Source organism: Rattus norvegicus, chromosome 3, assembly GCF_036323735.1.
Source record: "Rattus norvegicus strain BN/NHsdMcwi chromosome 3, GRCr8, whole genome shotgun sequence".
In the NCBI taxonomy this organism is placed as follows: domain Eukaryota; kingdom Metazoa; phylum Chordata; class Mammalia; order Rodentia; family Muridae; genus Rattus; species Rattus norvegicus.
Window position 1 is genome coordinate 79,964,464 of NC_086021.1, and position 27,930 is coordinate 79,992,393.

At 50.4% G+C, this 27,930-nt stretch overlaps 3 protein-coding genes across 3 annotated transcripts; 2 read left to right on the forward strand and 1 right to left on the reverse strand.

Annotated features, from left to right (window-relative positions):
- Window positions 1–1,166: 1,166 nt before the first annotated feature.
- On the reverse strand, window positions 1,167–5,237 carry Evx2 (even-skipped homeobox 2). The gene is made up of 3 exons (XM_221512.9): window positions 4,416–5,237; window positions 3,208–3,485; window positions 1,167–1,886 (listed from the first exon to the last, which is right to left on the reverse strand). Exons 1-3 carry the CDS (start codon window positions 4,840–4,842, stop codon window positions 1,167–1,169), a joined length of 1,425 nt encoding a protein of 474 aa, XP_221512.6. The 5' UTR covers window positions 4,843–5,237.
- Window positions 5,238–13,613: 8,376 nt separating this feature from the next.
- On the forward strand, window positions 13,614–16,930 carry Hoxd13 (homeo box D13). Its single transcript, NM_001105886.1, has 2 exons — window positions 13,614–14,381; window positions 15,216–16,930. The coding sequence occupies exons 1-2, from the start codon at window positions 13,637–13,639 to the stop codon at window positions 15,464–15,466; spliced, it is 996 nt and encodes a 331-aa protein (NP_001099356.1). The 5' UTR covers window positions 13,614–13,636; the 3' UTR covers window positions 15,467–16,930.
- Window positions 16,931–20,642: 3,712 nt separating this feature from the next.
- Window positions 20,643–21,764, forward strand: Hoxd12 (homeo box D12). The gene is made up of 2 exons (NM_001191903.1): window positions 20,643–21,285; window positions 21,444–21,764. Exons 1-2 carry the CDS (start codon window positions 20,718–20,720, stop codon window positions 21,680–21,682), a joined length of 807 nt encoding a protein of 268 aa, NP_001178832.1. The 5' UTR covers window positions 20,643–20,717; the 3' UTR covers window positions 21,683–21,764.
- The last annotated feature ends 6,166 nt before the right edge of the window (window positions 21,765–27,930 follow it).

Sequence of the window (27,930 nt, forward strand, 5' to 3'; positions counted from 1 at the left end):
CTGTAGCCAGGGTTGGCAGAGCAGGTCTCAGCAACCCAGCGGTGGCTTTGCAGAGAAGAAGGCAACAGACATGCGTGAGAAATACACCAAGAACCATTGTACCCGAGGAAAACAAGAAAAGAAGGATCCAGAGGAATACAGAGTTCCAACTCATAAAAGTGTCTAAGGAAATTTTTAGGATGATATCATATATCTAGACATTCAAGTATTTCCCAGATCGAGTGGAACTCGACGGTTGGAAAACTGAGATGAAATTGCCTCTCCAACAAACTGGCCCTCACCTCCTCTCTGTTTCCCTTTCCTTCAGTCCTGGCTATGGCAACCTCTATACCCATTACGTTTTACCCAAAATATGCAAGGAGGAAAACACACACACACACAAAAAAAAAAAAAACAAACAAACAAACCCTTCCATTTCCTAAGCACTGAAACCAAAGACTAAAAGAGAATTGACTGTAGTGAACCAGAGAAAAGGAGGCGCGATCGCCTCCCTCGGCTTTGTCCTTTCCGAACAGACCGCACCAGCCCTGCGCGCTGTCAAAGACGTCTACCACGCATTCCCTGTCTGCCTTGTGCCTTTTCACAGTTCCATCCTCCTGCTCCCCTTGGACAAAGGCCCCTACCTAGCAAGCTGAGACTCAGAAAATCGGCCTTTTCCTTCTCCCCGTCGTTCAAAGACAAAAAGAGCAGCAGCTGGAATCTGGGGATGGTGGAGGTGGGGATGTTCCCTCGCCTAAGTACTAGCGCCCACAGTTCTCTCGTGTCACGGCACCCTCTTTGCTTCTAGCCACCTCCAGGGTAACTCCGACCGGAGACTGATCAGCCGCGACAGGATCAGTCTCACTGGCCCGTGGGGAGTTGTCTTCTGGAGACATGGGGCTCCAGACAGGTGGAAAGCGGGGCCTGCAAAGCGGGAACCACATTTAGAAGGCGTAGGGTTTGGGGTGGAGAGGGAAGAAGCTAGGTTGGAAATACAAAAATAGAGATCATTTGGGGGACCCCCGCCAGGACTTCACGCCGGCCCCTCCCCCAGTCCCCAACTCGGGCAGTTTTCTTTCGCCCTCCCGTGCCCCGGGGCGCCCCCTAGCGGCAGCAGTAGCCGAGGGCAGCGGGGCCCCGAGGGGGCGCACGCCTAGAGGCTGGCGCGGCCCCTGGTGGCGGTGTAGTTATCTGGTGAGCGGCGCTTCGTCCCTCTGGTCCGGCGGGCTGACCGCGGTCTTGCTGAGCACCGCGGCCGAATAGGGCAAGAAGCCGCTTTCGGAGCGCGGCGCCGCGGCGCTGCAGCCGAAGTCCGAGCCACCCGCCGTCCCGGCTCCCCCGCCGCCACCGCCGCCGCTGCCACCGCCGCCCCGGGAGCCCAGCGCTGCGGCGGCGGCGGCGGCGGCCGCGGCTGCAGACTGGCTGCTGTGACAACTGAGGCACGAACAGGGCGCCGAGCCACCGCTGGGGGGCGCCCCGGCCGCCGCCGCCGAGGAGGCCGCCGCCGCTGCCGCCGCCGCCGCTGCAGCAGCCGACGCCGCGCTGTTGAGGCCCGCGGCGGTGGCCGGTGCCTGGTAGAGCCCGGGGTGGCGGAAGCTGCAGAGCAATTCCGGCCGCGAGTAGGGATGTGAGAGCGCACGGAAGGTGTCCAGAGGACGGATGGATGTGGCGAAGGGCGAAGACGCCGCCGCCGCCGCTCCCGAGGCTGCGGCCGCTGCTGCAGCCGCCGTGACGCCCACGTGCGGGTAGTAGTGCAGCGGCACGTGCGAGTGGAAAGGGTAGGGTAGGCTTCCGGTGGCCGCCGCGTGCGTCATCATGTAGGTGTAGAAGCTGGGATCCGCTGGATGAGGCCACGACATGGCCAGGCGCTGCCGCTTGTCCTTCATGCGCCGGTTCTGGAACCACACCTGCGGGGACAGCCGCACCACCGCCCAGGTTAGGGAGCGCTGGCTAGTCCCAGCCCCTGTCCAGGGTCTCCAACCCGTCCTGGGTCCCAGAGTGGCCTGGCCGGGTTTAATCCCTCTGGTCTCCTCTACGGGACAGGGTGCACATTAACTTGCGGGCCGTCTGGGGCACACCCTCCTCAACCAAGAGTCTCCCCTCCTGAGTTTAGTAGGACTCTTCAGATTCTGGCTTTACACTTGATGCTTTTTTCTTTCCCCCAAACCAACCTTTTATCTGCCTCCGTCTAACCACCCACCGGCGCCCAGCCTCACTGAACACCGGTCTGTCAATCCTAGGATTTGCACGGGGATTCTGGGCAGCCTTTGAAGAGAGGCTGTCTAGCAGTTTTTCTGAAAGGAAGCAGCTCCAGGTCTTGAGCCCTCCGAGCTGCAAGGACTGTTCCCTAGGGGTATGGGTCCGATTAGGGTATTGAAAGGATGATTTTGTTGGAATCATTTGCTTTAAATGAGTGACAAAAAGCCGTGTGCCCAGAACCTGGAAAAGGAACTTTTCTACCACCTTCTAGCACAGTATGTAATAAAGACATCATTCGTCACAAGTCTAAATGAAAGAAAGCCCGATCTAACTAGAGGAAGACATCCATTCTAGTCTCTTATCCCATGGGGTGTCCTCTTTTGCTGAAGAGTCGAATGCTCCGTGAAATGTTCACCAGACCTACCTAGTTTCTAGCCATCTCTTCTGGGTGCATACTAAAAAATTAATAACCGAAATATAAACATAAATGCATAAATGTATATATGTAAACAAGGCCAATTTCGTTCTTTCACATTGCACAAGAGGAAAAAAACTCTTTAGGAAACCACGTTCTCAATAAAATCGATTTTTAAAAATACTGTAACCTTTTCTTCAGGTAGTAACTCTTAATGTGGAAAATAAATCTCCGAGATCAGGAACGAAAGAAAAGTTGCACCTCGGGTTTTTGCCAGAGAAACAAAAACCAGCCCGCCTTGCCGCTTAGGGCAAAGTAGGACCGTGGGCACAAGTAAGGGGGCATCTGGACAACCATTGGGCGGAAGTGGGCAAGGTGAGAGGTGTGAAGCATGGGCCTCAGGATTCAAGGCTCCTTCTCAGATCAGCCAGGCCTGTCAGCCGATTACAATTCGGCACAGAAGAAATAAATAAGCCTACTCCTTCGGTGACAAAACCCGGTGGATTTCCACACCAAATTCTTACCACCCAGAAGGGGAGAAAAAAGGGGAAAAAACCCAAATCAACCCTGGTGCCCCGAGGGAGGTCTGAGCAGGCATGCGCCGTAATCAATACCTTGATGGTGGTTTCGGGCAGGTTGAGTGCAGCGGCCAGCTCGCAACGGCGGGGCCGAGACACATAGTTCTCCCTGTAGAACTCCTTCTCCAGGCGCGCGATCTGTTCGCGGGTGAATGCGGTACGGTATCGCCGCACCTGATCGGCGCCGGAACCGGAGCCAGAGCCGCCCAACGCCGCACCCCCGCTATTGCCGCCGCCGCCTCCATGCAGACTGCCAAGGCCGGATCCGGTGGCCGACGTCGTGGTGCCCGCGACGGAGCCGCTCTCCGCGTACCCTAGCAAGCAAACAATCCACAGCGCATGAGTAGTTGTAGTGGCCGAGCACCCAGAGTTGGCTTTTGCTAGCTGGTGGCAAAAGAGGCTTTGGGAAAGAAAGTCGCTGTCAAAATTGATGGGATCTGTCAGGCTTACAAATTGCTACTGTTAATGAAATCAATGAAGTTTGGGGAGCCCTTCCTAACCAAATAATAGAAACAGAATTTGAAAAGGTTGTATTTTTTCCAATAATTAGAAAATTTCCACTCGGTAGGGAATTTTGCTAGGGAAGAATGCGTACTTCAGAAGCAGTTTAAGAAGCTGTGGATTTGACATAGTCTAGAAACCACAGGGCAGCTCTTTCTTTTTATGGCCTCCAACCTTTCTTTGACAGCTTTTTGGGTTTAAAATATTTTAAGACTATCAAAGCATCTGCAGCTCTAACCCGAGTCAGTAAAGGGGACTGTCCACTTTTCAAACTCTTTTCTGCCCGCTGACTTAAGCGGTTGAGCAGAGGTGTGAGGCCAGACTGTCTGCCTCAGACTTATCCAGAGAAATGACCCCTCCACCCGGCCCTGGGGGCTCCAGAAGCACCAGAATTCAGAGCTCCTGTCCAGGGTACCCTTCCCCAAAAGCAAATAAGCCACGCAGGCTAGCCCTGTGTCGCTTCGCCCCAGCTCTTAGATCCGCAAGCGAAACATTTGCTCGGACTCAGGCAGGAGCCTGGGCGCGTGGGCCTGGTTTCTTAGGCTCCATAGGCCCGGGTTGTGCTGGGAAGCTCAAAGAGCAGAGCCAGAGGGATCGGTTCCTAGCATGCGTCCCTCCCCTGCCCCTGCCAGCTCTGTGCAGCACGTAGTTAAGAGTCGGAGCAGCTAAGGCGTGGAAAGGGCTGGGGAGGCCCGCGAGAGAGCCCGGAGGATGGGGCTGGAGTCTGTGGGTTACCCGGTTACCTTTGGCATTGTTTTCCTTGAGCTGCGCGGCGCCCAGGCCGCTGGGGGAGCGCAGTGCGGAGCAGCCCACCTCCACGTCGCTGCTCATGTCGGCCTCAGCGGCCGCCTCTGAATAATGACTAGGCTTCTTGCGGCTCTCGGTGGCGGAGGCGATTTCGGAGGAGACGGTGCTTTCGCTGCTCGGGTGCTGCAGGTTGAACAAAGTGTCTATTTCGAATTTGCCCTTGGCGGGGAGGTCTCCCAGAGCACCGTGCAGCGGGGCGGACGGCAGGCGCGGACTGAGGCGAGCCGGGTGCTGCGAATTTTCCAGGGCCTCGAGCACAGCACTGCCAGACGAATCGGACAAATTGGAGAACCTCTTGCCAGCAGTAGGGCTATGGAGCCCTCTCTCCATCAGAATCATCTCTTTTCTTATTCTTTCCATCATCTCAGCTTTCTAAAAAATGTCACAATGGCCTGGCTGTCCCGTCTTAATGATGGGCTGCGCCTAGGGCTGATTCTCATTCAGCCCCAGCAAGCGGCTCTAAATATTATTATCTCTTTTGGAGGGAGGCGGAAAAATTGTGGGATGCCAGAGCGAGGGAATGACTGGTCAAAATGACCCATACATCCTTCCGAGTCGGAGATGTCATTCATCAAAAAGTAGCGCCCGCTCGTCATTAAGGTACGAATGACGCCGTTCGAATAATCATTTATTGTAACAGGTTTATAAGCAAATAAATACACGATCCTGTCAGTGGGTAATGAAGGCGACTTCAGAGCAGACAAATAGATCCAGGTAGGAGACGAGAAGACAGGAGAAGTGAGGAAGAAGGCTCCGGTCCTTTGCCCGCTCCCAGCCAGTTCTGCTCGCCCGGGGGTTTGGCCTCGGGGGTGAAATTGACAGTCTGATTAATAGAGCACGCCGCGGCACATTTCCCCCTTCATTTAGGGGCATCATTACGCTCTCAGTTTGCTGGGTTGCCCCTTAGGTCCTAATCATGCAGCGCCTTCCTCATTTTTCCACGAACACAGATACGTGTTAAATAATAGATAATGCTTTGATTTTCCTGGTTAGATTCTTGAGAAGTTTTTGTTTTGTTTTGTTTTGTTTTGTTTTAACATTTACAAGCTGGGGGCGTAAGGGGGCGGGTAAGGGGGAGGATACAGGAAGAGTTGCGTAAGAAGACCTTGTGCCCACTCCTGTCAGGATTACTTATCTTTCTGTGTTAAAGAACCAAATATTAATAATAAGTATTTTATTTAACAAATAGGATCCTGAGTTCATTCTCTCCTTACTTCTTCCTCTCAGTCTGGATTCCCCCCCCCCTCCAACAGAGAAAGAAACAGAGAGACAGACAGAAGCAGACACAGGCAGAGACAGAAGATATCTTGTAGACTTTTGAAAATGCTTTCTTGCTACGTGGCTGAGGAGGTACATAGGGCCCGTACCTCCAAACGGAAATCATTACATCTTCTCTGATTTTCTACCACTGTTTGCAGGCTGACTTCTGAACTCGAAGACCCTAGATTTTTAGTTTTATAACCTGGCCGATGAATAAGCTTCTCACCCTCGTATTTTCCCTTAGGGGAAATAAACTAGACTGGAGGGTTTGATAGTAGAATTCGACAGCTAACTTTAAACACAGTCATGATTTACCATGCCATAGGGGCCCCGCGCCGAATCCATTTTTTTTTTTTAATTGCCGGCTTTCTCCCACCCTTCTCAAATAGAGGAATTCATGGTGAAGTTTCGGGGTCAAAGTGGAGAGAATGGAATCTCCGGCTGCCCCCCTTCCTTTCCCACTTTGTTCTTCTTCCACCTTTCCGTCCCCTCCTCCTCCACCCTAGCCCCTTACCTGTGGCCCCCGGTGTTCCTGGTGCTGACTGGGGACACAGAGAGTCTCCGACCAGCCTTGTCTCTTCTCCTTCCCGCCTGAGGTTGGAGGCTGAGCCTCTTGGCGATAACTTTGATAGTCATAATGACGCCGGTGGCAACCATTTTAAGGAAGATCAATCTTCACTCAAATGCGCTCATCTCCTCCCGCGCTTGCGCCCCACCCTGTCCGACTCAGATGCGTCGTGCCAGTTCGCCCGCCTGCTGCCCCAGAGGTAGAGCTTCGCCCGCACTGGCGAGGTCCACGAAGGACAGGGGCAGGGCACAGTGCTCTTTCCAAAGCAGCCTGGAGAGCCTGGATATCTGGACGCTGGTCTCGGGTTTTGCATCCCGGTCACAACACTAACTCAGACCCTAACCCTCCCCCCCCTTCCCGCTTTGAGACACACCCAGCATATTGGGGTGTGTTAGGGGGCAAACCCCTGATCTAATTGCCCATCTGTCTGTTGGCGCTTTCTTTTTAACCTTGAACCCGTTGGGGGCGCGTCAGGAATGTAAGGGGAGTTGAGGTGTGAAGTATATTTATATACGTGTGTACACATATATAGTCAATGCCAAAAAGTTTTTCTCCTCTTCCCCTTGGCGCCAACTTATTTCTACAGGCAAGCTTTGCTGGGAAAAAATCAATCCCACCTCTTTAAAGTCGTAATTGGAAAGCTGTGTAGGCTCGCAGACTCAGGAGAATTGTCTGGTGGGCGATGACCTCCATTTGAGAACTTGACCCAGCGTCCACCTTTGCCCCTGTCCCATTGGCTATTCTACCCTAGTGGTCATTCAGCTCCTGGCACTTGCATTCTCCTCAAGCAGGTTTTTTGGCTACCTCTCTTCGCTATTCACAGGAATAAGAGCCCAGCTCTGCGGGCGCCCCCAACTGCTTCTCAGCCAGGACGACTAGCTCTACCGGTCCAGGCAGTCGATGCCCCAGTATCTCTGGGAGGATCCTGCTATCTAATTCTTCCCTACCCAAGGGACTCTAAGAGACTCTTTGGTCTAGGCTAGGCTCCATGGGGGGCCAAGACCCTGGAAGCAAGTGGTCTCTCAGCCTGGGCGGAAATCCGCCGATGCCTTTATTGCTGTCATTTGGCGCCCCCATCTGTTTTCCTCGCGGTTTCAGCGGCTGTGAGCTGCTTTTCTGTCGCAGAAGCCTCAGAGGCCTAAGAAGCTTTCTTACCTTCTTCTAGGACCTACCGCCTCTGGTTTCAAAAGCTGGCCAAGTACGACTTCACTCTATTGAAAATGAAGAAAAAAAATTTTTCTCCGCGACACTAGTGGTTTTGAAACTAGCTGACACCTTTTAAGTAATATTAATATTACAATTCTAGAATGTTTATTGCAGCACATACACTTGTGATCATGTCAGGCAAACCATCACAGTGTAAGGCATCCATAACCTTTCACTGCACTTAGCAGATGGTAGCAACTCACAGTGACATTCCATTTTAATAGTTAATGTTCCTTTAGATTCCATACCTATTACTAGAAAGAATATTGACTGATTTCTATAACTCACTATGCAATTATCAGTGGCTTTTTACATGGATTATGGTTTCTGAAGACCAGAGAACCCCTGGGTAATTGGTTCCCCCTTTTTAGCAGGGAGGAAACTCTTTTTTTTTTAAAGTAAATATCTCTTTATTTTTTTTTTTGGTTCTTTTTTTTTTTTTTCCGGAGCTGGGGACTGAACCCAGGGCCTTGCGCTTCCTAGGTAAGCGCTCTACCACTGAGCTAAATCCCCAGCCCCAGCAGGGAGGAAACTCTTACACGGAGAGCTTTGGCAATTGTTCATGATTGATACTCATCTCCAATTATACATAAGTCATGGGGGGGGGGGTTTGAGAGTTTTGCACAACCTTTTTTTCTCCCTTCATGTTGCCTGTCTTATTTAAAGTCAGGCCTACCTCGAAAATATTACACCAGTGGAGAGGGCAGGGAGAGAGAAAGCAATACGGTTATATTTGTAAAAAAAAAAAAAAAAATACAGTAACTTCGTACCCTTTCCAGAATGGAGAGGCGGAGACTAAAAACTTTCAGTTTTCAGCCTCTGATGTCTACAAAGTACCACCACCAAAGAGCAGGGCCACTCAATTAGACAAAAATCTAACCCATGCACCCATGCCTTCAGAGGGCATCTTCCACCTATGTCAAAGGGCATGCCAAATTTTTAAGATTGGGGAGTGAGGTGACATTCAGGAAAAACGTTCTCGTATTATCCAAAAAGCACAGTTTTCCTACCCCCCAAAAAATGGCATAAACAAAGCAAGGCCTTTTTTCTTTTCTTCTCCTTTTCTTTTTCTTCTTTTCTTTCTTTCTTTTTCTTTCTTCCTTTCCTCTGGGATGGAATTAGACCGCCAAACTAAGTATTTTGTATCTTGTAAGCAGTGGGTTCTCTAGGTAAAGTGGTGAACATTTGACCCGTGTCCTAGATTTTCAGGGGAATGGGTCAAAAGTAAAGCCGGAGCTGCAACAGGGCCACGCGGTGCCGTGGTCTCAGCCAGCTCTAGGCTTTCCGGTGCAAGATGCCAGTCAGAAAGACCCCACCCTTTCTCAACCCGAAGTGAATTTCAAGATCGCTGGAAAACTGGGGATGCAGATGGTGTGAAAGGGCAGTAAACACCTGCAGAGTCTGAGATGCGGGGCAGGGCGTGTTTTCTTTAGGGTAAGTGCGGTCTTCAGGACCAGGTTTCGATTTTTAGGAGAGGGTGAGGTTTGGAGTAACCTCACCCTTGCTATGCTCCCATTTCTCCTCAGGCAAGCCTTTAGCTTTCTGCCTCACCTGGGTCGGTCCACTTATTTTAGTTTTCCTTCTTCCCTCCGCCTTCAACTCCAGGCTAGAATGGTCGTAAGTGAGGGAATTAGTGGTTACTTTCTTCCTGGACCCCGAGGCTACTCAGATTTGCCAACTGCCAGGAGTTTATGTGCCCTCAGATCAGACCCAAGAACTTGCAGGGACATCTAGCGCCAGACACGGGGTATTGCGGGGCGCCTTCCAGAGATCCGAGCCCCACCACTGGCATGGTATCCTTTGCCAGACTCTCAACTCCTCCCACACATTTAGAGTTTCCTACCCTTCACCCACTTTGCTTTGCTGATATTCATAGTGTGGATTGTCCATGGAGAATGTGAATTATTGAAAGGGTAATAAGTTTTGACTCACAGAGTAAGCATTTAGCAAGTTAGAAAAGTTGTCGCTAGAAACTCAGTTTCAAAACGTCAGACAAACATCAAATTACAATCTTTGCTTCTATTTAGGAAGAAAGGAGGAAGTTATTCAGTCCTCAAGCTCTGGCCCTACCTTCTGGCATTTCCTGGAAGAGAAGATTCTACCTCTTTCCTACAGTCCATAGCTAGAAGCGGTCTCTTCATCTCAGATAGAGGCCTGTTGTCCAGTGGGAGGCAAAATTTTAATCACGTGGTATTTGGGGGGGTCTTGTTGTTGCCCGAGATTTTCATTAAATAGAAGCTCATTTTGTTGCCAAACCTAAAAGGATTCCACCTTTCAGATTTAGAAAATGCCCCGAACACAGGACATCTTCTGGCTGTTGCTAGAACCTACCTTCTACACAAAATGTTGTGATTCTGTTAGGTTTTGCTTCATACTTCATCCACTCTTTTGTTTCTTTCCCAGCCTGAGTGAAGTTGATTATTAGCTGGAGAGGGAAAATTAGCTCCAGAGCTTGCAGACAGACGTGGTAAAGAACAGTAACCAGCCAGTTCTTCTCAACTTAAGACTCTGCTTCTGAATTGAAACTTTCTACTCAAACTTTGGTTTCTCAAAAGTTAAAGAAAAGGGCATCCCGTATTTCCTGGATGTGATCATCAAGGTAAATACTTTCAGAGGAATCTCCCACAACTCCTTTCTGACGGGATCCTGCCCTCCTGGTTGTAATAGCCAGCAATTGTGTAGTTAATAGAACCTATTGCTGTCTTGGTAAACAGGACACTTCAGTAGTCTAAATCCTAGTTTGTATCCATTCGTTTTCCATCCCCAAACAGATGTACAATTTGTAAGATCTACACAAAAGAACAGAGGCTATGTCTCCAGCACAGGTTCAAGACTCAAAGGAGCCCTTGAGAAAAGAAAGAAAGAGGAGCAACTGGAAAGAAATGGAGAAGGACTTGGGGCAGCAAAGGACACCATGGCCTCTTCATCAGGAAATGTAGCAATTTTCCCCCACAGAACAATAGGTAAGTATTTGGAGACGGTTGTCATGGCTAAACTCTTTTGCTTATCCCTTTGTTAAGATTTCACTATGATATGTGTGTGTGTCCCCACACAAACGTGGGGCCCACCCTATGTTCTTGGACATCTGAAGAAAATAGTTAGAAGCCTGCCATGGTGGCTCATGCCTGTAATCCTACCCCGTTTGAAAGTTTGAGGCGGGCCTTGGCTACAGAGTGGGTCTATGTCTCAAAAAAATGAAGGGAAAAAAAACACGGACTACAGTTTAAATTTTAGCTTGAATACAATTTGGACACAAGATAGAAAGCTAAATGAAAACCTTTCTTCTTATTTAACATCAGAATCCTCTCCGTACCCGCCTACCCATCTTGTAAACTGTGAACCCCATTAGCTCATACACAGAGCATTCCTAATGTTGCCTCCTAGTCAGCCTCAGTGTCATGGAGCAATAGCAATAACTTCCCTGGGATCCTTTGGAATGCTACCTGTGGACCCTCTCAGAGAGCCTTTTCTAGTGTAGCCTATTTCTGCCTACCTAGACTTAACTTTGTTGAAGTCACAGAAAAGCCGGTGAATTTGATTATTTAAAAGCTCCCTTTGTTTCTGAATAACCTTTGAAATTGGCAGAGAAACCCTAAGTTCTACAAGGGCACCACCGAGCGTTATAGGGAAGAAAGCCATATCGAGAGGTTTCAGCCTAAGCATGAACTCCAACGTTCCTCCCAGTCAAATACAACTTATTTTCTTGCATGATAAATTAAGCCAAGGTTGATGTGTGAACTGGAGTCTCAGAATGTGGCAGATTCTTTTCTTGTTTTAACTTTATATTCTCTTCGATTAAAATATAAAATGCTTATTCAATGTATTCGTCAGTTTTTTTTTAAATGGTACTGAAGCCCAAAGAACACAAAACTACTAAATTATTAAGTTTTAGGAGACATGGTGTGTTGATTCTGGTTATTTATGTTTATTTTTGTTTAAAAAAAAACGTTTCAATAAATGTTTGAAGCCATGGGGTGGGAGTGGGGACAGTATCAATAATTCCCATGTTCTCTCTCTCTCTCTCTCTCTCTCTCTCTCTCTCTCTCTCTCTCTGTAACAAGGAAACAAGGGGAAAATAAAACATCTAATTGTTAATCTTTTTCAAAAGCTCAGAAACGCTGCTACCTGGTCCTTTAAATGCAATCTAGCTTCCATGCTAACGTTTGTCCTCTCTTGAGTAATCAAAATTATTGCGATCAACAAACTACTATCCATCACAACTGCAAAGCCCTGGAGAGACCGTCCAGGTTTGCATTTGACCATGAGCATGTCTAGGATTTTTTTAAAGTCACACATTCTCTTACATTCCGGGTTCAGTACTTCTCATAACCTCCCCGCACCCCGCCTTTATTTGAGCCTTTAATGGTTACTGTGTTTTTTGTGTCAACACCCCCAAGCCATCAGCCCACCCTGGGATGCCAGACCAGACCAGGCCCAGAAGGACCTTGTTCACTCTGTTTCTTCTTTTCTTCTTCTTTCGCTGAGCCTATTTTCAGAGGGCAGTGGGGCTGAGTGACAAGTTGGCCTCAGTATCACACGTTCAGGGGAGTGAATTTCTTAAGAGATAAACTGGTCCAAAGGTTGATAGTACAGCACCACACTGGCTCGCTTTGAGGCCCTCACCCACCCAGCACTCTTGATTCACCAAGTCTGATATAGCTCCCAGGAGACCGACTCAACTCAGGGCTCACAAGGACGACCCATAGATTGTTAAGACTCTGTGTAAGGATGTGGAAATACAGGGAGATTAGAGCTGCCCTATCTACCTCTCTATCTGGGATTAGCTCCTCCAGTACTCATTAGTCGCTATGAAGTCCAGCCTAGGTGCTCAGACTGCGCCTGTCACCAGCCCCGACTTTACTTAGTGTGTGTGTTGGGGGGGGGGGGAGAAACCAACATCCTTTTAACTTGGCACACTCAATTCTCTGCAGTTGGCAGCCTGAAAAAGGAAGCGAAACAAAGGTCCCTGGGAAAGTGAAGTTTTCAATTAATTGGTGTGAGTAACGGGCGGGGGTGGGTGGTGGCTGCAAAATGCTAGAGGCCGGTAGGCTGTAGGCGAGGCGCAGAAGATTCGTGGCACTCTATTGAGTGGCTTTCTCCTCCTGCGCTGGTACGGAGTCTTTTGGGCTGGCCGGGAGGAGGCCACGCTGAAGCAAAGAAGGCCAGCCAGGCGAAGCGACTACCGGTTGGCCAGTGGTAGAGACGCAAACCTAGCATCCGTGGACTTCCTAGCTGCGGCCGATTGTCAGGCTTGTGGTTCCGAGATAAATTGTAAGTCTCTGATGCTGCCCCACGACTGTTTCGTGAGTATTTTTGTGGGCCGATGATGCTGTATAGGAAAGTTCTACTCCGACTGATATGTGGAATACTTTTACCCGTTAGGTATTTTCAACGTAGAAAAAATGAGCTGTCTCAAATTGGGGGTGACGAGGTAGACTAAGAAAAGATTAAGCAACAGGTTTATTAAAATAGAATTGCTCTGTTTTCACATCATTCTGCTCCTCTCTGTCCTTCATCCACACTTTGGTGTGCAGCTCGAGAAGCCAAAGAGCAGTGGCAAAAAGCAGCGGTTGCGGAGATGAAGCGCAGGCCTCGGCGCCCGCCTCGCAGACAGGCCCAAGATGGGCCGTCGCGCAATCAACTCGAGGGGGTGGCTGCAAAGCAAACTCCTGGGTCTGGGGGAGGGCGGGAATGGGAGGTGGGCCTCTCAAAGGGCTGAGGAGGGGTGGGGACCGGGTGGGTGGGTCCAGCCGGAGCTGGGCTGGGAGCCAGGCTCTCCCGCGCCCCCACCCCCACGTGTCCCAGCGCAGCCAATGGCACGGTCCCCGACCGGCGCCCTCGGGGCGGGAGGCGGCCCCCTGACCGTCCCAGGCCCCCTCCCAACCTGAACTTCGTTTTTATAAACGTCCCGCGATGAGCTAACCTGTTGGAGGGCGGGCGGGCGGGCAGGAGGCGGGAGGCTCGCAGAGGGAGAGAGGACGGGAGGGAGAGGGCGGGAGCGAGCGCGGCGCGGAGCACAGCGAGGAGGGAGGAGGCGCGGCGCGCCATGGTGTCCTGCGCGGGGCCGAGGCCGGGGCCCGGGCCGGGCCAGGCCGGGCCATGAGCCGCTCGGGGACTTGGGACATGGATGGGCTGCGGGCGGACGGCGGGGCCGCTGGGGCGGCACCGGCCTCCTCCTCCTCCTCTGTGGCGGCGCCTGGCCAGTGTCGCGGCTTCCTGTCGGCGCCGGTGTTCGCGGGGACACATTCCGGACGCGCGGCGGCCGCAGCGGCAGCGGCGGCGGCGGCGGCGGCGGCAGCCTCCAGCTTCGCGTACCCAGGGACCTCTGAGCGCACAGGCTCGTCGTCGTCGTCGTCATCCTCGGCTGTGATCGCCACTCGCCCCGAGGCTCCAGTGGCCAAAGAGTGTCCCGCGCCAGCGGCCGCGGCGACCGCAGCAGCACCGCCGGGCGCTCCCGCGTTGGGCTATGGCTACCATTTCGGCAACGGCTACTACAGCTGCCGCATGTCGCACGGCGTGGGCTTACAGCAGAACGCTCTCAAGTCGTCCCCGCACGCCTCTCTCGGAGGTTTCCCAGTGGAGAAGTACATGGACGTGTCGGGCCTGGCGAGCAGCAGCGTACCGACCAACGAGGTGCCCGCGCGAGCCAAGGAAGTGTCCTTCTACCAGGGCTACACGAGTCCCTATCAGCACGTGCCTGGGTATATCGACATGGTGTCCACTTTTGGATCCGGGGAACCTCGGCACGAGGCGTACATTTCCATGGAGGGCTACCAGTCCTGGACGCTAGCCAACGGGTGGAACAGCCAGGTGTATTGTGCCAAGGACCAGCCGCAGGGGTCCCATTTTTGGAAATCATCCTTTCCAGGTAAGAGCAACGTAGAAAGGGGAAGAACACGCGGGACGGGGGTGGGAGGAGAAAAGCCCCTATTTGGGAGTGGTTACTTATATTCTAGGCCTAGCCAGGTATAATCCACTAGAAAATTTTGTTTCGTTTCTGTAATCTCTAACTTTCCCAATTAAAACCGCCTCTTCTAAGTTTTCCTTCCCGTGAAGCACAGGTGTTTTTTATCCACTAAAGTTCAAGAGCTTTAGTTACCTTTGCTCCCCCCCCTTCCTCCCTCCCTCTTTTCCCCTCTTCCTCCCCCCCCCCGCCCCTCCCTTCCTCACTCTCCTGACTAAAGAAGTTTCTGAAAGGTGTCAGAGTTGGGTCTCCATTTTTCAAGTGGGGTTCCAATGACGATTGAAGCTTCTTAGAGCCCATAAATTCTCAAACACGGTAAAAGAAATTAAAGCTTAAATAAAAAAAAAAATCTGAAGAGTGTGTGTGTGTGTGTGTGTGTGTGTGTGTGTGTGTGTGTGTGTGTGTGTGTTTGAATGTATGCAACTGGCAATTGCAGAAACTGTCCTTATGAGCTTCCCCCAATAACCAGACCATAAAATCACAGGCTTGTTAAAATGCCGGTTTGAAAAACCATGCTGATCCATCAAATTAGCCTTTGTCTCGAAGTGCAAATAGTCTTTCTTTAATACTCTGTAAATAATATGTCTGTGTAAATAATAATAAAGTATAAACAATCTCTTTTTTTTATTCCCTCCCCTCCCCAGTACTAAGAAATACACAAACACATTCACATAACAACTCAGAGCTTAGGTGTTCCAACCTCCAGTCTAATGTTTCCCATGCTGTTATTTGTGGCAGGGGATGTGGCTTTAAACCAGCCGGACATGTGCGTCTACCGTCGGGGAAGGAAGAAAAGGGTACCTTATACCAAACTGCAGCTCAAAGAACTGGAGAACGAGTATGCCATTAACAAGTTTATTAACAAGGACAAGCGGCGGCGGATCTCAGCTGCCACCAACCTATCCGAGAGACAAGTCACCATTTGGTTTCAGAATCGAAGAGTGAAGGACAAGAAAATCGTCTCCAAGCTCAAAGATACTGTCTCCTGATGTGGGCCAGGTTGGCCACAGACAGTTTAAATGCTTTCAGTTGTCTCCAAAAATACCTTTAAAAAGACTTGAAAATGTATTTAATTTCATCCCCTTCCCTGCCTAGAATGGCAAGCATTGTGAATTTTTTTTCTTTTTTTCTTTTTCCCCTTCTCTCTCTTTTTCTTTTGACCTTTCTCTGACTCTAAAACTTTTTGGTGCCCAATCTGACTTTGTAATTCTGTTTCTTACTTGCTTATTATTGGTTTTGTTCTTGTCTAGGCTTGTTTTTATAATTTTGAAACATTGTTTCTCCCTCCAGGCCAGTATAAAAAAAAAAACTTGAAGTATTTTTCAATAATCCCCCAAAATGAATTTCAGAAGTGTCCTTGGATTTAGGGGTTTATTTTTTAACAGGATTTTATATGTGTTTCCAGCACTGATTATGGTTATAATCCATTAGGCCAGAATCATTTTCAGCCATTCATACCCTGTGATTGTGTAATTGAATCATTAGCTCTCAGAAGTTTCCCCAAGGCAAGTGGAAACAGCTCTTAGGCAGTCAATGATTTAGGATCTCTGGGAGAGTCTGAAACTTAGAGGTTGAAGGCACGTGATGGCTTTAAAAGCAGCTACCTTATTAATATTAAAATGAAGACAATCTTCCATATCTCTGGCAGTCTCCCTGCTGTTTCATGTGGTTTTAACATGCCCTGTAGCTGTAATCTTTTAATCTGAAAACAGTATTCTTCATGAATACCTTCGTTTCTCCAACTCTAGATGCAGCTAGTAAAATACTTACCACTTGGCAGAGTGACTCTGGATGGTATAAATTCATCTCTTTCCTTGGGTCTGTGGGAATGGAACTGAGACCATTTCCTCAATTCTTGGAGAGAGACTAAGCCAATGTGGCCATGGGTGGGAACTTCTGTCCAGAACCTACTGAAGAAGGTAATTATCTGAACGCACGGGCCTCTCAGAGCTTTGAAATATCTAACACGTTTTTTAAAATGGAGTTCTAAGGACTAAGGGGGGAAAATATGCTTCTGAAAATGATGATGAACTACTTTCAAAAAGGTTGCATATTTATGCGACTGAAAGATTATTTTTGTAGATGCAATGTGTGTGAGCAGTGCTTCGAGCATTTAAAAATCACAGTTTACTCCTAGGGAGATATAAATAAAAAGAACTCTCTTGTCTCCACCGAGTTTTCATACATTTGTGTTTTTCAAGCTTGGGCTGCCTCTAGAAACTGTTTTTATTTATTATAAAATTTTGTTCTCCTCGACATCTGTAGATGAAGGAAACAATACCAGTTCTGGTCTCTGAAACCTCCATGTTCTGTTCTCCATTTCTGTCCACCTCCTTCTAACACAAATAGTGATATTTAAAATGAGGATATCATCTGTGGTGTCTAAAATAATCGTTTTTTTTTAAACCAGGCCAGCTCATTAAAAATCAATAAATTTTCTTTCTTTCAATATTTTCAAGTTATTTAACAATTTTATTTATTTATTCATGAATGTGAACGTGGGTGCCTGGGTAGAGGAAAACTCACTGGAACATTTAGGGCCTATAGAGGGTCCATTATAAATATCTTCGCTAAGAAGGTTGTGAAATTAGAGAAAGCTATATCCATAGTCGACAATCAACAAGAAAACATTTCGAACGACCCATGTCGCATGCAGTAATTGACAACTGAAAAAAACTACCGTATATATATCTCCTAGCAGCTAGACAGAAGTTTTAGGAATCAGGAACTTTTTTTCCTCATTCAGTCCTCTTTGCCACACAGGGAAACCGCCGCAGAGAAAGAGGTGCTCCTTGTAGCTACTGCTACAATCTAGCGCGAGCTAACCTTCTGATGTGCAACTTAGTTGAACAGCTTTCTAAAAGCTCACACAACAAGGAAACGCTCGTGCTAGGAGGACTCCCTTAGGGGAAACACAGGGCCTTCAAGTTGAGAATTACTTTCGTTTTCTCTGGTCCAACTTGACTTGTTTCACATCTTACTGCCAACTACAGAGGCCACCTTCGATTATAGAGGGGGAGGGCACAGGCAGAGATGGAGAAATACAGATGCAAAAGGCGGCTCAGTCTATGGAGGATAAACCCCTGAAAATGAGAGAGTCACATCATCCTGGACGTCAGTCACCTAGGGAAGGAAATCTTAATACCTTCACTATTTCACAAGATGTGTGGTGGGCGGCGGGGGGGGGGGGGAGGGATAACCAACCAATTAACCAACAAAACAAACACAAACCAAAAAAACACCCTTCTCCGGTCCCTCCCTTCCTTCCTTCCTTCCTTTCTTCCTTCCTTCCTTCCTTCCCTTCTTTCTTTCTTTCTTCCCTTTCTTCCTTTTTCTTTCCTCCTCCTCCTCCTCCTCCTCCTCCTCCTCCTCCTCCTCCTCCTCCTCCTCCTCCTCCTCCTCTTCTTCATTTTTCTTCCCTTTCCTCTTTCTGTGGGTTCTAATCTCCAAGACCACACTTCATCTCTCAGGTCCGTTTCTCAGGTTTCCTATATTGGATAGAGGGAATGGCCTCGAGGTTTTCCTTTCATCTGCAGGTCGCACGTCAGTTTCGCTGAGCCTAAGAGAAATGGGGTTTGCTAAAGATTAAAACTGCGCTCAAATGCTCTCTGGTGGTATTTGGATTGATGGCTAAATGAGGAACAGATGAAGACTTTGTTATTTATATGTGTGCCTTTTATATTCAGGATTGCGGGAGGAGGAGAGCCAGGGGTAAGTGGTTGAGGCCCTGGAAGCGAGGCCCGCGGGGAGCCCGGAAGGCCGAGGGAGTTTGGAGAATGTTTTTTCCTTCAGTTAGAAGCTGAGAGCCGATCAGAAATTTAGCACCTTATTAGCGATTGGGGTAGGGACCAAGATCCTCAGATCCAGATCGACTCGTGATTCAAGGGGTGAAAAAGGCGTTAGGACAGAGGCGAAAGGTCAAACAAAAAATCGCGGCCACAGGCTTCCTTGCGTCAGGCCGCTTGGCTCCGCCGTCTGGGTCAGTTGCTACAATCTCCGGCTTTCTGAGACTGTCCGTAGCGCCTTGGCAGCGGGCCATGACCGCAAGCACTGGCGACCCCAAGCCCGCCCCACCGCCCTTCACTGTTGATCTTGACCGTGTTGCGGCGCCTCTCCAGGCGTGGAGCACGCTCGCCATCTCCTGGGCGTTTGGTGACATTGGCAGAGCTTGCCATTCCGCTCCTCAGCTTCATCCCCCATCCCCACTCCCCACCCCCACCCCCACCCCCACCCCAAACACACACATACATATCCCCAGACAAACCTCCTTTCCTACCACACACCTTCCCTCACGGTCTCCAGCCTTCAGCTTCAGCCACCAGCTTCCTCGAAAAGAACTTTGCCTACCAGACCTTGAAAGTTCTAGACCAGGGGGGAAATGACGTGGATTGGGGGGGGGGGTGCTGGAAAAAAAATCTAGCTGTTCTTTTCTTTCCTGGTTCACACTTATGTTTTTAGTCCTGAGAGGCAAACATAATTGTAAGGTAGACACCGTCTAAGGATGCACCCTTACGGGGCTGGGGATTTAGCTCAGTGGTAGAGCGCTTACCTAGGAAGCGCAAGGCCCTGGGTTCGGTCCCCAGCTCCGGAAAAAAAAGAACCAAAAAAAAAAAAAAAAGATAAGATAGGATGCACCCTTAGGCCTGTAACTACCTAGAAATCGCTGTGTAGGAGGCAGGGGCACTGAGAGTGTTGGGACTATTAAAACTGAAAATTCATGCCAGAGGATGCTCCAGTAGAAAACGGAGAATTCTTCAAAAAGAAAGCTATCGAATACCAAAGGCTTGCCCTAGATATTCTAAAAACAGAATTGAAACTTCTGCCTTCTCCCATTCCCCAAAAGAATGGAGTATGGAGTCTTGTCCCAGTGCCTGAGAAGGAGGAAACTTAGTAATGCCCCAGGAGCCGTAGACTTCCCCCACCCCCACTCTCCTCCCCAGAACCGGAGGAAGAGGCCGATTGCGTCCTGAGCCGCCCAATTGGTCGCCATAACTCACACAATAAAGTCCCAGCGAGGTGGTCAGCCTTGCCCTCCGGCGGCGCCTGTGTGGTCTCCTTGCCAGAGCTGGGGGCCTAACCAGTTCCAGCTTGGCTCAGGGACCCTGGGCCCTACTATAGGCTAGCGCGGGCTCCCATCACACAGTCTCTGGAGGGAAAAAAAAAAGCCTTATTCCCTCTGGACTATCCAGAAGGCTCTGCCGCAGGGGCTAAGCATACTACGCACACAAGGAGCAGCTATTTTTCCTGCTTCCCTGTTTGCCTAGACAGTGAACCGCAGCCACCCGCGTGCCTGGAGGCACCAACCCAAGGGACGCAGCTAACTGATCCTGTGTGAATGCTCTTCCTCAGCCAAGTGGCTCGGATTTGTCTGCCCCTCCAACGCTCAGTGGAACATCTAGGAGCTCTGGCTGATAGGGAATAGTCACCAAGATGACTCCAGGAGATAAAAGAAATGTAGTTTTCCACAAAATTGACTCCTCGGATTGCGGAATTACCTGAGGGGCCTGGATCACAACACTCTGGGCTTAGTTACTGGTAACAAACGTCGGGGGAAACGTGTGAAGAATCCTTAGGTGCCACACTTGAGCAGTTTGTGACACCTTTCACCATTGTCTGATCAACCTCTTGTATTGTCTGTGACCTGGGACTACAAAATCAAGTAAATGGGTCTTTGCTGCCAAGTGCCTTGGGCAAAGGCCACTTTAGAGAACCTTTCTATAAAAGGATTGGTCTGGGAGCAGCAGTGATCAGATTCCAGGAGCAGTCCGAGGCACTGCCAGACCTTCTCCAGTCAAGCCCAGAGGTACCCTTATTAGAAAATGTCTGAATTGCAACTTAAAGTTAGTAGAAGCAAGCCTGGCTTGGGGTCGGCGAAATAAGGGCTGGGAAGACCAACCCAGACCAGGAAAACTCCCAAGAGACACTTGGGCAGAGGCCCCCTCATCCCAATGACACCGGCTCCTGAAACAGATCTGGAAACTCTAAAGGACCTTTGCCTTCCCTCAACGCGGTTTGGCTCTGCTGGCAGCCTCGTCCTTCGCCGTCGAACATTGCGGGTGTTATCATAATACCCTGAAAGGGGGTGGGGGTGGGGACGGGTCGGGGGATGTAGGCGGTGCTGAAATGACCGGCTTTGAAGAACCTGCAGGCGAAGTTTCGTCCAATCCTCTGAGCCGGTCCTCTTATTCCGGGTTGTAACTAAATACTGTTGCTGAGCACAGCCGAGGCCCTTTGTTGGAGATGTGTGAGCGCAGTCTCTACAGAGCTGGCTATGTGGGCTCGCTTCTGAATTTACAGTCACCGGACTCTTTCTACTTTTCTAACCTGCGACCCAATGGCAGCCAGTTGGCCGCACTTCCCCCCATCTCATACCCTCGCAGCGCTCTGCCCTGGGCCGCTACGCCCGCCTCGTGCACCCCTGCGCAGCCTACCACCGCCTCTGCCTTTGGGGGCTTCTCTCAGCCGTACTTGACCGGCTCTGGGCCCATTGGCCTGCAGTCTCCAGGCACCAAAGACGGACCCGAAGACCAGGTCAAGTTCTATACGCCTGATGCGGCCACTGCATCTGAGGAACGCAGCCGGACTAGGCCGCCCTTCGCCCCCGAGTCTAGCCTGGTTCACTCGGCTCTCAAAGGCACCAAGTACGACTTCGCGGGTGTGGGCCGAGCCGCTCCAGGCTCTGTGACCCTGCTCCAGGGGGCCCCCTGCGCCTCCAACTTCAAGGAAGACACCAAAGGCCCGCTCAACTTGAACATGGCAGTGCAAGTGGCCGGGGTGGCCTCGTGCCTGCGATCTTCGCTGCCCGACGGTAAACGGTGCCCAAACTCCCCAAGCCGGTTTAGGCAGGGACGGGAGGTGGGATATCAGGGACAGTTGTACAGGGAGGAGAACGGTCAGCAGTGGTGAACCTCTGTGGGGCGGGCAGTTGATCTGAGCGAGCTGACATGGGTCGGGGCTCTGTTTCAGGCCTGCCATGGGGGGCGGCCCCGGGGAGGGCCCGCAAGAAGAGGAAACCATACACAAAGCAACAGATTGCGGAGCTGGAGAATGAATTCCTGGTCAATGAATTCATCAACCGGCAGAAACGTAAGGAATTGTCCAACAGGCTGAACCTCAGCGACCAGCAGGTCAAAATCTGGTTCCAGAACCGGCGTATGAAGAAGAAGCGTGTGGTGCAGCGCGAGCAAGCACTGGCGCTCTACTAGCTGCCCACGGGGCTGAGGCCTTGCCAAGCCTGCCCTTTTGGACCGAGGCCTGGCTGTGGAGGAGGTGTTGGGGCTGGAGATTTCCCTCCCACTCCTCTGGTCCTGGGAGTCCTCTAGCTCAGTCTGAAGCCCAGGAAGCTGGAGGAGATTTGGAGATGAGGCCAGTGGAGCCCCTTGGCTTTCAGCTCTCTTTGAGACCCTCCTAAGAGGTGTTTGGGAATTGCAATCTAACGCTGGCTTTAAGCATTCATCATGGTGTCTGGGATCACCTGTCCTTGTCTGTGATGTTTACATCCAGGGTTCACTATGGAAACACTGTATATGGGTTTTTCAGTTTTCGATGTTCTTTTTCTTTTCTTTCTCTATCCAGCTCTTTGTGCATTAAACAGGAGCCTAGCTAGAGCTCCGAGTAGAAGTGCATGTAAAAAGGCCCTAGACGCCCTTTGCAGTGCAGAGGACTGATGCTGACTCCAGCCGCTTCGCAGCAGAAGCCTTTTGTGACAAAGCTAGGCTCTCCCTCCGGAGGAAGGAAAGAGCCTGGTTCTACTACAACCCCCATCTGCCCTGAGTGATTTGGGACGGACGACAAAAGCTACCCTAGACCTTCAGACTTAAGGGGGGAAGGAAGAGATACCTTGGAATCTCAGCTCTACAAAGGCTCCCTGCTGGGTAAAATATGCCGGAAGATCTCCTCAGAGATAGGGAGAGAAAGTACGGTCTCTAAACTAGCAGAAGGCCCCTGCTCCAGCCTCACCTATCCCTGAGCTGAGGCCATGCACTCTGTAACTAGATCCCTAGACCTGAGCTATGGTGAGCGGAGCTGCTGGCCTGTTTCTAGGCTTGGTTGCACAGGAAAGAAAGAAGAGTAAGCGAGGGAGGAGGATCTACACTCATGCTGTAACCACGACTCCCCTTTTGAATGGATGAAGGTGTCCACATGTCTGTCTTTCTTGAGTTTCCTTAATGGATCACAACAAGAAGAGACAAAAAAAAAATGCCTCCTTGAGGAGTCTGAAGGGTGGGAGAAGAGACCCCTCAGATTCTCAGCCTGTGGTTGCTGCTCTTAAAGGACAGAAAACAAACAAACAAACAAAAACAAAAACAAAAACCCAAAAAAACAAAAAACCCAAAAAAACAGAACTTCTCCCCCCACCCTCTCCACCACCCACCAATTCCATCAAAACTTAGCCAGTGTGCCCTTTCTCAGAGATTTGTGGCCAGCTCTTGTAAAGATTTTAAGGTCCTGAGCCTTGCCAGGTTTACCTTGAGACGCCTAGGCTTATTCTCAGTTAAATCAACCTTGTATTCCCCTACAATCTTTGCCTCTTCTTTTGAGCTTTAAGCCCCACCCCCAGTCCGTAGCAAGATACACGACATCCCAAAGGCTTGTGATTCCTTCCCAAAGTGCAATGGCTTTCCTCTAGCGAAGGTCTCCAGGAACTGGACCTCGAAGGACATCTCACAAGGACCTATGAGAGCCTCTCCCCAGCTGACCTCGGTTGGTGTTCTAAATATTATTTTCTGTGCTAACAGTTACCATACATGTTTTGTTTGGATTTTGTAAAATAACATTTCCCTGTATATATTAGCTGCATAGTGAAAATAAATATCTGGGTCCCAACCAAGGTGTTAGGGGGCTGATGTTCATTTTTAGAAGGATGCTTTAAATTCTTTTATAATCTTTTTCAGGCTCTCAAATTCGTTTTTGTTTTTCTCCACTTAGGGTTTCAACTCTAGTCTTTGCTGTTCATTACATGAGAAAATGGCTTCCCAGGCAGTCAGAATATATATATATATATATATATATATATATATATATATATATATATATATCTTAGAATGTGTGTGAAATATTCAAATGAGGAGTCCTTAGGTAGATGTGCTTGCGTCTCAAACATAAAGCAAACTGGGAATTTGTAGACTAAGGATTCACAATTTTGCCTAAATTTTCAAACTTTAAAGCTCATTATTATTGGTGGGGAAAGGGAGAGTCAAGATTTGAGACTCCTCAGATTTCAAAACAAAACATTTTTCTGCCAAGTTTTGGTCAGAGTTCTCTGGACCAAACTAAGTCCAAGGAAACCCCCTAAGCAACTGCATCAGGAGCTCGGCAGGCTCCCTTGGGAATTCTGCCTTATGCCTTTGGAGCCCAGAGTCCAGTCAGATAAAACCAGGGCCTGCTTAAAACTAATCCCTTTGAAAATCCTGACTCTTAACTCAGAGAGGTAGAAAGTAGCTTTTCACTAGAGAAAAAATGAAGAAGACCAATGCATCTCTAATACTGACCGATCAAGTTCCAATTCCCTTCCTGGAAAAGAAATTCGATTGATGCATACAGTATTTTTTTACAATTAAAAAATTTGCCCACAACAACTGGAAGGTAAGAAGGGGTTGTGAAGGTCCAATGGTTGGAATGTTTCCCCATCTGACTGTGCAGGAAAGGAGTGGTACTGCCTGGTTTCTAGAGTCTGAGTCTGTATTGAGAGATTTTCTCCTCGAAAACAACTGAACAAAGGCAGAAGCCATACTGAGAGACCTTGGGTCCAGAGGACTGAGAAAGGAAGAAGAAACCAGACTTCCTCAGACCCAGACCCTAAAACAAAACATGCAGGCCAATTTCCTAGATAGATATGATACTAAGTCACTCCGTTCTCTGTAGTCTGGGATGGGTTGGAGGGTTATTCCTAGGGGCTAGTCCCAGAAGAAAATTAGCCTAAGTAGAAAATCTTATCTGTAGGTTCAGCGGTGTTTTCCAAATGGAGACCCACACAAATTCAAAGACTACGGTGTCTCCTTCCCTAACCGAAGTTCAGGCAGAAATTTGGAAGCAGGGTAGGAAACAAATGCCAAAGAGGAATGATATTGAGATCTGATTGCTCCACATTCCCTCGTAGAAAGAGAAACGCTCTGAAACGCTACAGTCCAGGAGGCCTCTTGACTAAGAAAGAGGTCTTAAAATGAAGAAAAAGAACGGTTTACCCTGCTGTTCACTCCGTTGATAGCTCTGGAGGCCGAAAAGGGGAAGCTTTTAAGGGCCGAGGGTTCTCCCCCTGGGAGGCAGGCTAGGGAGGCTTCCTGGCTGCGAGCTAGTGGAGGAGAAATCCAGAATCGTTGTAAATATTCATGTCTGGTGGTGGGGGAGGGAGGTGTGCTCCATCACTGGCCTCTCCCAGCTGCATCCACTCCCCTCAGTGGTAGTGGGGGGCACAGCGGCTGTCCAACAGTCCTCGGACAAAGGTGATCTTCCCACATTGGTGGTGTGGTTGTTGTTGTTGTTGCTGCTGCTGCTGCTGTTGTTTCTGCTGTTTTCCAGTCTCCACTTAAGAAGTCTTTTTGGGAGGCTCTGCAGGGAAGAGACTGGCTCTGGGTGTTTCCCCCACCTCCCCTGCTCTTCTCTTCTTTCGTTTCCTAAAAGAGCATAAATAATTAAAGTTTGGCAGGGAGGAAAAGCTTTCTTGCAGAACTGTAGTGGTAATAAATGAAATGACTCAGAATCCCTTCCCCAGTCAGCTTTTACGAGAGCTGCCAGACAGTGTCTGTTCACGTTCTCCAGATACCAGGGGCGCCCTGACAAAGTTAAGGTCAAGTTAGTGTCTTATCTTGGGTGGCTCAAAATTACCGCATCGCGTCTACGCGCTGCGCAGAAAGCTATCGTTCTCGGAGCTGCTGGCCGAGCCCCGAAGGCCCTGAGTGCTCCCTGTGTTTCGAGTAGGACGGCATAAGCAAGGACAAGGACACAACGCCCGGGTCTTCACGGTAGGTTCTCTAGCGGAACGCGCGGGTCCAGGGGCTGTGGATTTTCACGGTTTTTCGGGGTGATGACCAAAGCAGAGAGCTGGGGCTAAAGAGCAAAGCGGGTTGGGCCAAAGATGAATGCTGTGGGTGCTATGCGGGGGCGACTGGCACACTAAAGCGTGGAGGGGGGCCCATCGCCCCTTCCCCTATGTGCTAGCGCGCCGCTGCAGATGGCGCACCCTCCCCTGCCAAAGCGCGGCTCCCGCCGGAGCTGCCGTCGCCATGTCGTTGAACTTGAATGGTTCCTCCTTTCCATTTCCCTTTTCGGCAGCCAGCAGACTTCACTTTAGGGGCGACGATATGACTTACAACCCACTCGGTGGGGTGAGCAGAGAGAAGGTGGGGAAATTGTTTTGCATCCCTAGACCTGCAAAGATGGGGGGGCGCCGCTGCCTTCCGTCCTGAAGGACCCCAGGAACGCTGTGTTGTGTCTGGGGAGCCATTTTAGGAGACAGATCCAGGGGCGTCGACCAGGGTTCAGAAAGAGAGAGGCTTGGGACTTGGATGGAGATTGGGAGGCAGATAAAAATACGGTGTGTGTCGGACTCTGGGCTAGGAGAATGGTGCCAACAGGAATCTGGGTGGGGGTGGAAGTTGCAGGGAGGGGTCACATAGGATGGTCACATAGTGGGGAAGAGAGCGTGGTGAGCTCCAGTCATCACTGCCACAGACCTGTTTGCGCAGTTGGGGGGGAAGGGAAGCAGACATGGGTGAGGGCGGAGGAAAAAGAGGAATGGAGAAAGGAGGGAGGAGAAGGGGAAGGGGCGACGGCTAGAAAATAGATATTACTCAGACCACCCGCCTCTTCTCTTAAGTCGGCTTGGTGCGGAGAGAGCATAGGACCCGAACTGCAGCGGCCTGAGTAGAGGGAGGGAACCAGCACATAAACAGAGCTGCCTAACCAGGGCGTAGCGCTGAAGTCCAGGCCTCTGGGTTGATTTTCCTGGGCAGAGGAATACTGAGAAGGAGGCGGACTGTCGCCGCCTTTGGTTCTGGGATTTGGATTTGGGGAGAGACTTAGGCCTGGTAAACTGAAGGTGGGAGCCTAGGCCTCTTCTGAACTCCAGGCCTAAGAGGATTGCTGCAGCCAGGAGAGAGTGAGGCTTTGGAGCAAGTGACTGGGGACCTGGAAAGTATACCTTGGAGTCAGGTGGTGCAGATAGACGCCAAGGGGCAGGCAGGCGCTATTGAGGGCCCCTGGAGAGTCAACCGATCTCACCGGGAATTGTTAGAACCATCAAATCCAAGGGCTCCAGAGGAGTCTTGGGGCTGTGCCATGAGATTGCTGAGGCCTTAGTGGGGTTCCAACACAGTGAAAGCTCTAAGGAACCTGAGCACTGAAGACGTTGAGGAAGGCCAAAGGATAAGGGGTTTGTCTGTGGGCGGTGAGTAGGGCCTTATTCTGTGAGAATAGGACTTATCTTCCTTTTGTTCTCCAGACCCTCAGCTTTGAGGAAAGCCAGAAAACCAGGACCTCCAGGTTTTCAGGCTGGCTGAGGAGAGAGAGAGAGAGAGAGAGAGAGAGAGAGAGAGAGAGAATATAAAGGGAAAGGATTAAGGTACTGAAAAAGATTGGAGAAAGGAGAGAAAGCAGGACGGAGGCGAGGAAAGGAAGAGAGGAAGACACGAGAGAGAAAGGAGAGGAGTGAGGACTAAGCAAAGAAAGGAGGGACGGGAACAGAGCGGAAGAACCTGGAAGAGGAAGGGCCGAAATGGGCACCGAGGCCCACGCCAAGCCTAGCTCCTGGGAGTCGTTTTTCCAGGGTCTGCACTCTGGTGTCAGAACCCAAGAGAGCCAAATCCCTACCAGCCGGACGCACTCCGCAGAGAAATATGTAAATCAGGGCTCCCTGCGCCCTAGAGAGTGTCGCAATTACGCCCCTTGAACAAGAAGCAACAAGCTCCCAGCCGGTGAGCTATAGAGGGTGGCTGTGTCGCGGGGGAGGGAGAGGCTGCAGGAAAGGTGGGGGTGGGAACCTCACACTCTCACACCTAGTCCTCTGTGCCAGGGCCGGGCTCCCCCCCACTGCTCTCGGCTGCTCTCCCTTCCCCCTTCCTCCCCCTCCTTCTCCCTCCCTCCTCCTCCCCTCCGGCCTAGGTCCGGGTACTTAAAGCAGCGCGGGCGGGCTAAGGCGGGCGGGCGGCCCAGTCCAGTGGCGGCAGATGCGCCCAGCGGTGGCAGCCGCGGGCGGCGCGCAGGTGACCGGCCTGCAGCGCAGCCTGGTCAGGGAGTGCCCTGGGAGAGCTGGCGGGAGCTGGAGGCCGATCCGCCCCCAGCGTGCGCGCGTCTCGGCGCCAGGAGCTGTCCCGGGGCGTGTTGGCGAGCGCTGATATAGATATAAGGACATTTCTCTCCATGGCGTCACGTGACATAATTACCACCAGAATCAATCAAGATGAATTGCACGTCAGCGCCCGGTGGGGATTTTTGCTTAGTTGATCCTGGCCCAAGC

Coding starts and splice junctions, on each gene's coding strand:
- Evx2 (XM_221512.9), bottom strand. CDS start 4,842: ATGATGGAAAGAATAAGAAAAGAGATGATTCTGATGGAGAGAGGGCTC. Junction 3,486..4,415: donor CAAGGAAAACAATGCCAAAG/GTAACCGGGTAA, acceptor TTTGCTTGCTAG/GGTACGCGGAGAGCGGCTCC. Junction 1,887..3,207: donor TGCCCGAAACCACCATCAAG/GTATTGATTACG, acceptor CTGTCCCCGCAG/GTGTGGTTCCAGAACCGGCG.
- Hoxd13 (NM_001105886.1), top strand. CDS start 13,637: ATGGATGGGCTGCGGGCGGACGGCGGGGCCGCTGGGGCGGCACCGGCC. Junction 14,382..15,215: donor TTGGAAATCATCCTTTCCAG/GTAAGAGCAACG, acceptor TATTTGTGGCAG/GGGATGTGGCTTTAAACCAG.
- Hoxd12 (NM_001191903.1), top strand. CDS start 20,718: ATGTGTGAGCGCAGTCTCTACAGAGCTGGCTATGTGGGCTCGCTTCTG. Junction 21,286..21,443: donor GCGATCTTCGCTGCCCGACG/GTAAACGGTGCC, acceptor GCTCTGTTTCAG/GCCTGCCATGGGGGGCGGCC.